The sequence below is a fragment of the Gastrolobium bilobum genome, unplaced genomic scaffold, assembly GCF_033153095.1.
Source record: "Gastrolobium bilobum isolate Gb01-03AN ecotype WA unplaced genomic scaffold, APGP_CSIRO_Gbil_v1 utg4222, whole genome shotgun sequence".
Taxonomy (NCBI): domain Eukaryota; kingdom Viridiplantae; phylum Streptophyta; class Magnoliopsida; order Fabales; family Fabaceae; genus Gastrolobium; species Gastrolobium bilobum.
In genome coordinates, this window is record NW_026899804.1 from 8,480 (window position 1) to 15,523 (window position 7,044).

The 7,044-nt window shown below is 34.3% G+C and overlaps 1 protein-coding gene across 1 annotated transcript; it reads left to right on the forward strand.

The window, feature by feature from the left end:
• Positions 1–913: 913 nt before the first annotated feature.
• On the forward strand, positions 914–4,245 carry LOC133293706 (uncharacterized). Its single transcript, XM_061492308.1, has 9 exons — positions 914–1,225; positions 1,291–1,450; positions 1,603–1,683; positions 1,992–2,130; positions 2,226–2,475; positions 2,722–3,126; positions 3,337–3,392; positions 3,654–3,733; positions 3,848–4,245. The coding sequence occupies exons 1-9, from the start codon at positions 914–916 to the stop codon at positions 4,243–4,245; spliced, it is 1,881 nt and encodes a 626-aa protein (XP_061348292.1).
• The last annotated feature ends 2,799 nt before the right edge of the window (positions 4,246–7,044 follow it).

Consider the following 7,044-nt stretch of genomic DNA (forward strand, 5'->3'; position numbering starts at 1 on the left):
CATTGTTGGTGGCCATGAAGAACTAAATGCCTCAAAAAATGCATTGGGAATTGCTTCTCATCAAGTTCAATTCATTGTTGTTGAAGCTCAAGAACTGCTGTTAGAACAATATGAGACAACAGATTTTTTGCTCATCGACTGTAACCTTGAGAATCATGAAGATATAATGCATTTAGCTGCAGAGGGCCTTGGTGTTCATGTGGATCAAAAACTCAGCTCCTGCCAATAAGAGAAGGGTTGTTTTCTTTGGTGTAATATTGGTGTTTTCCTGCCTATAGGAATCTAAAAAACCGGTTCAGAACCTTAAAATAACATTGCCAAGAATAAAAAGGAAAAGAAAAAAATCTTCCTTAAAACCGGTTCGGAACCGGTTCGGAAACGGTTCTGGTTCGAAACCGGTTCTAACCAGTTTTAAACCAGAACTGAACCGGTTCCATTTTGTAAAAATAATCCGGTTCAAAGAACCGAACTGGTTGAGTTCTTTAAAAAAACCGGTTCGGGTCGACCCATGCCCATCCCTAGACATAATCATAGGAGTTTTGTATTAAATAGAAATAGTAACAGGTTATTTCATTTCCTTATTCATAGCTATTGACAGCTAATTTGTAATGGACCTGGAGTCCTCATCTATGTATATAATTACCCCAGTACAGGAAGAATAAACACGCAGAAATATTCATAATATGGCACCATCGTTTTAACATGGTATCAGAGCATTTCTGATCCATGAACCTATTTTCATTAAACCTTCCACATCGTATTGTTCAATTTGCCTGACTCGATTTTATTTTTATTTTTTCTGTTACCCAATTCGAATTTCTATTTTCCCATGAACAATCTCAAAACCTCCTCTGAATCGTCAACCCCGTATTATTTCAATAAACGTTCCCGGAAGAATATACCTGCCAAAGCCATGACTATTGTCTCCGCTAGAGATGCTCCTGTCCCTGCTGCCAATTTTACTCAATCCGGTATTTTGGGTAAGTCTCTTGCTTTCTATACATTGTCTAGGAATAATATTTGGATAATTGATACAGGTGCTTCTGATCATATGATTAAAGATTCTTCCCAATTGTTCAATCTCTGTAATTCTTCACAATCTGTTATTTCCACTGCCAATGGGGGTACCTCAAAAATTACTGGTCAAGGATCTTTAACCCTTTCTGATAGCTTATTTCTAGACTCTGTGTTGGTTGTACCCTCTCTTGAATACAACTTACTCTCTGTGAGCCAATTAACTTCAAAGCTTAACTGTTCAGTAACTTTTTTCCCTCTCACTGTGTTTTTCAGGACATCCCCACTCGGACTACACTTGGTTATGGTGTTAGACGTGGCCAGCTTTACTTCTTAGAGGTCCCTGATCATAGCCATTCTTCTTTGGCTACTACATGTGCAACAACCGGTCCAGAACAGTCCTGTGCTACCATTTGGCTTTGGCATCGAAGACTTGGTCACCTTTCCTTTAGTTATCTGAAAAAGTTATTTCCTCAGTTGTTTTCCCATTTGAATAATGTTGATTTCAAATGCAGCACTTGTGAATTGGCCAAGAGTCACAGAGTTCCTTATTTTCATACTACTAATAAAGTTCTATTCCATTTCAAGTTGTTCATTCCGATGTTTGGGGCCCTGCAAATGTGCCTTCTTTCTCAAAAGCTTACTATTATGTGACTTTTATTGATGAATGTACCCGGATGACTTGGTTGTCACTGTTAAGACACAAAAGTGATGTCTTTGATGCCTTCAAAAAATTTTACAGCATGGTCCAAACCCAATATCAGTATAAAGTTCAAATTCTACAATCTGATAATGGCAGGGAATATTTAGATGGCTGTTTTATTGATTCTTGAGCACATAGGGGATCCGACACCAAACCTCTTGCCCTTATACACCCCAACAGAACGACCTAGCTGAACGAAAAAATAGACAATTACTGGAAGTGGTTTGTGCCTCCCTTTTTGGTATGAATTTGCCTAAAACATATTGGGGTGAAGCTGTTGTGTCTGTTGCCTACCTCATCAATCGTACTCCATCCAGCGCCCTTCACTTTAAAACTCCACAACAGACTCTGGAATCTTATTTCTCCATTCCTCACATTCCCAACCTTGAGCCTCGTGTTTTTGGGTGCATGGTGTATGTCCATATCCCCAAGCTATTACGAAACAAATTGGATCCTTGTGCTAAAAATGTGTGTTTGTGGTTTAATCTAATGTACAAAAAGGTTACAGGTGTTATGATCCCGTTCTCCACAAAATGCATGTCACCATGGACGTGTCTTTTCAAGAATTGGAACCATATTATTCAGGGAGAGATTCTGTTACTTCTTCTCAGGGAGAGATACCTACTACTAGAGAAGAAATTATAACTCTTCAACACACTCCTGGACCGGATGTTACCCCTTCCACGAATGATTTTGCTACGCGTCTAACACCTATAACTGAGGCATCGTCCCTGGATGTTCCTGAATCCATACCTGAGGTAAACACTAATCCTACTCCTATTTCTTCAAATGGACCTTCTATTACAAGCATAGATGGTCCCATCTTACCTGTTAGAGTGTCACAAAGACCAAATAAAGGTGTACAAAAATAGCTTTATGAACTAGATCCAAACTCTAAGGTCAAATACCCTATCGGTAACTATATGTCCAATCATAGGTTGTCAGAATCATATATTGCATCTGTTAATCAATTGTCTAGTATATTTGTTCCTAACAATGTGCAGGATGCTTTGGATGATCCAAATTGGAAGGAAGCCATGAATGTAGAAATGAAGGCCTTACAAAAAAACTCAACGTGGGACCTGGTTCCTTTACCAACCGGGAAGAAACCAATTGGATGCAAATGGGTGTTTACTGTGAAGCTTAAAGCAGATGGAAGCCTTGACAGATATAAAGCCAGATTAGTTGCTAAGGGATATGCACAAAAATACGGGGTTGATTACCAAGATACATTTGCACCAGTAGCAAAACTGAACACAATTTGTATTATGATTTCTATAACAGCTAACAGGGACTGGCCACTCAAGCAATTTGATGTAAAGAATGCATTTTTAAATGGAGACTTAGAAGAAGAAGTATATATGGAAATTCCACCAGGCACCAAACATGCCAACTTGAAGGGCAATGAAGTGTGTAGATGAAAAAAAGCACTATACGGCCTCAAGCAATCACCTAGAGCTTGGTTTGGCAGGTTCTCTCTAGTCATGAAGAAGCTTGGATACAAACAAAGTAATGCAGACCACACCCTATTCATAAAACATAATGGAGGAAAGATAACAGTGTTAATAGTGTGTGTTGATGATATGGTTTTGACTGGTGATGATTTATTTGAAATGTAGTTATTGGAAAGACATTTAGCAAATGAGTTTGAAATGAAAGATCTAGGATCATTAAAGTACTTTCTTGGAATTGAAATTGCTAGATCAAATAAGGGAATTTTTTTGTCACAAAAAAAGTACATTTTAGATCTACTTGCAGAAACAGGAATGACAGCATGTAAACCAGCAGAAACAGTAATTGAAATGAATCATGTATTGGGTTTATATCCTGATCAAGTACAGACTGATATTGGCAGATATTAAAGGCTAGTTGGGAGACTAATTTATTTATCACATACTAGGCCAGACATTGCTTATGCAGTTAATGTTGTGAGCAGATTTATGCACAACCCAAGTGAGGATCACATGGCTGCTGTGTATCGAATATTGAGGTATTTAAAAGGGTGTCCAGGGAAAGGTATGCTTTACTCAAAAAATAATAGTCCCGGAATTAAAGGCTACACAGATTCATATTGGGCTGGAGATAAAACTACCAGATAGTCAACTTCGGGATATTTTACTTTTGTTGAAGGCAATCTAGTTACTTGGAAGAGTAAGAAGCAGAAGGTTGTGGCTAGATCGAGTGCAGAAGCAGAGTTTAGAGGAATGGCACATGGAGTGTGTGAATTGTTGTGGATTAAGAGCATCCTACAAGACTTAGGAATCTGCTACAATCAGCCTATGGAGTTACATTGTGATAATAAAGCTGCTATTGAAATTGCCCATAATCCAATTCAACATGATAGAACCAAGCATGTAGAAGTGGATAGGCACTTTATCAAGGAAAAGCTAGATCAAAAAATTATTCAATTTCCCTACATTAAATCTGAAGATCAGTTAGCTGACATCTTGACAAAGGCTGTATCAGGAAAAGTATTTGAAGAAGCAATTAACAAGTTGGGCATGATTGATATCTATGCACCAACTTGAGGGGGAGTGTTGAAATGAGATAATATTTGCTGAGTTGTACAGTTGTTGGAATTTTAATCATTTATTACACAATTACATAATCATAGGAGATTTGTATTAAATAAATTAATTTTCTTATTTGCAGTTGATTGACATAATCATAGGAGTTTTGTATTAAATAGAAATAGTAACAGGTTATTTCATTTCCTTATTCATAGCTGATTGACAGCTAATTTGTAATTGACCTAGAGTCCTCATTTATGTATATAATTACCCCAGTAGAGGAAGAATAAACACGCAGAAATATTCATAATATGGCACCATCGTTTTAACAAGCCATTCCCAAAAATTTACATCAACACTTAAAGTATCGGGTCAACGATACATTTGTCACGTTTTTCGATCTTAATTATTGAAATGTCATGCTTAAGAAATTTTATCCAAAATGCCATGTTTCAAGAGCTACTGTAAGTAAAACTCAGTAGGGATGTGCATGGAGCGGTTCGGTTATTGTCAAAAACCAAACCAAACCAGTTTTAAACGGTTTGGATTTTAAACCGAACCACTTTTTTTAAAAAAAAAAATTGGTTTTTAATTTGTCCAAACCGGTTTAAAACCGGGTTGTGGTTTATAACCGGTTTTGAATTAAAACCGGTTTAAACCGGTTTTAATTTAAAACCGGTTTTAAATCAAAACCGGTTATGAACCATAAACCAGTTATCAAGTTCAAAACTGGTTTTTTAACAAATTCAAAATCGATTTTTAAGTAGTGATTTGTTTCTCCCGGTTATAGGTAGTTGACCAACTATTTCTTGCCTGAATCTTCATTGTTTTGGAACTCTCAGGACGATATGATTCTTATAAAAATTGTTCACGTTTTTACGGAAAATATTCTCATCAAAAAATTTCGCAAAAATCTTCGACGAAAAATATTTTCGTCAAGTTTTTTGATAAAAAAAACATTTCCATCAAAATTTTCAAAGGAACACATTTCTATGAAAATTTTTCAAAGGAACACATTTCTATGAAAATTTTTCGTAAAAATTTTATGACGAACAATATTTCGATAAAAAAAATTGACAAAAATATTTTTCGTCAGAATGTTTTATAAAAAAAAATATCGTCAAAAAATTGAGGGAAATGATTGGAGGGAATTTAGATTCCGTAAAGAACTTTGACAAAAAAAATTTCTGTCGAAATTTTTTATAGAAATATTTTCCTTCAACAAAAATTTCTGAAATATTTTTCGTCAAAATTTTCGCTGTAAATGTGTTTTGTTGAAAATTTTGTTGGAAATATTTTTCATCGAAAATTTGGATGGAAATATTTTCCGTAAAAAAATTTGACGAAATTATTTTCTGTTAATTTTTTTTATGAAAATGTGTTTCGTCAAAATTTTTTACAAAATTTTTTTTCGTAGAAAAATTTGACAGAATTGTTTCTGTTGAAAGTTTCGACGGAATTTTAATTCTATCAAGAATTTTGACTGAAATATTAGGTCCCTCAAAAATTTATGTCAGTGATTATGACAAAATCTTGTTCCGTCTTTAGTTTCGACGAAATTTTTTTCGTCTCTATTTTTTACGTAATATGATTTTTGTCAAAATTTTCGACGAAATATTTTTCTTCGATAAATTTTGTTAGTAATTGAAACTTTTCTAATAATGTCACGTTTAAAAATAATTTATATTTTCTGTAATTTTCACATTTTAATGTTGAAGTATACTGGACATGCTATAAGAAAAAGTGTGTCCTAGACACCCTAACAAAAATGGCACCTCCAAGACCTATAAGGGAAATAGCTGCTCCTTTGCCTTTTCGAAAAAGTTAACAACTAATTTATTAATAGGTATTGTGCAACAAAAATGCATATCGTGTTTTCTAGAAATTTGCCTTGGAAATATAAATTCATTAATAACTTAATTTTTTATGTCTATTAACAGTGTTGTTAAACCTCATCCGACTCGAAAATCGGCGAATCAGTCATCGAACCAGTTCGGGTAAAGCATTGGACCCGATCAAACCCGATTAAAACCCGGCCAAATCTGGACAAAATCGGCCAAAACCGGTGACCCTGTGGGTCATGCATTTTTATAAAAAAAAATAATCTAAAAACCAAAATTGTTTCATCACGTCAGGAAAAAAATATACAACTCATTTTTAAAAAAAATTACAATTTTATTTGCTAATAATATATTCTTCTACAATAATATCAAATTTCGACTTCCAATACTGAAGTAATTTGTGGAACAATAAATTAAGAAAATGTGACATATGTTATTTCAATGTAGATGAATTTGAAAAATATGAGTTAAATGTCATTGAGAGGTATGCTTATAGAGATTTTGAGTTGCAATTTAATTGACATAATAATAGCGTGCATTTTCATTTATTTGTGCTTTATGAACTTGTAAAAGTGTGATTGGGTAATTTTTGAGCTTATTTAGTGAATCTTGTTTAAGTCATTTTAGATATGAAAAATATAATTAAATTTATATGTTCATATTATATATATATATATATATATATATATATATATATATATATTTGGGTCAACCGGTCCGACCAATGACCCAATATTTCAACTGAATTGATGCCTATTACCTCTATTTTTATTTCTATTTTAAGAGACCCAAGCAACTACTCCTTCAGTCAGAGAAACACCTATTTTTAGAGCAGTAGTTGGTTTTAGGATATATGGCTTGAATAGACATATTTGGCTTCATTGTGACTTCCATCGCTGCTTTTTTCAAATTTTCATGACCGAAGTTTGGCATCCATGAACTGGAGTATTGTATCATCCCTTCACAGTATGAAATT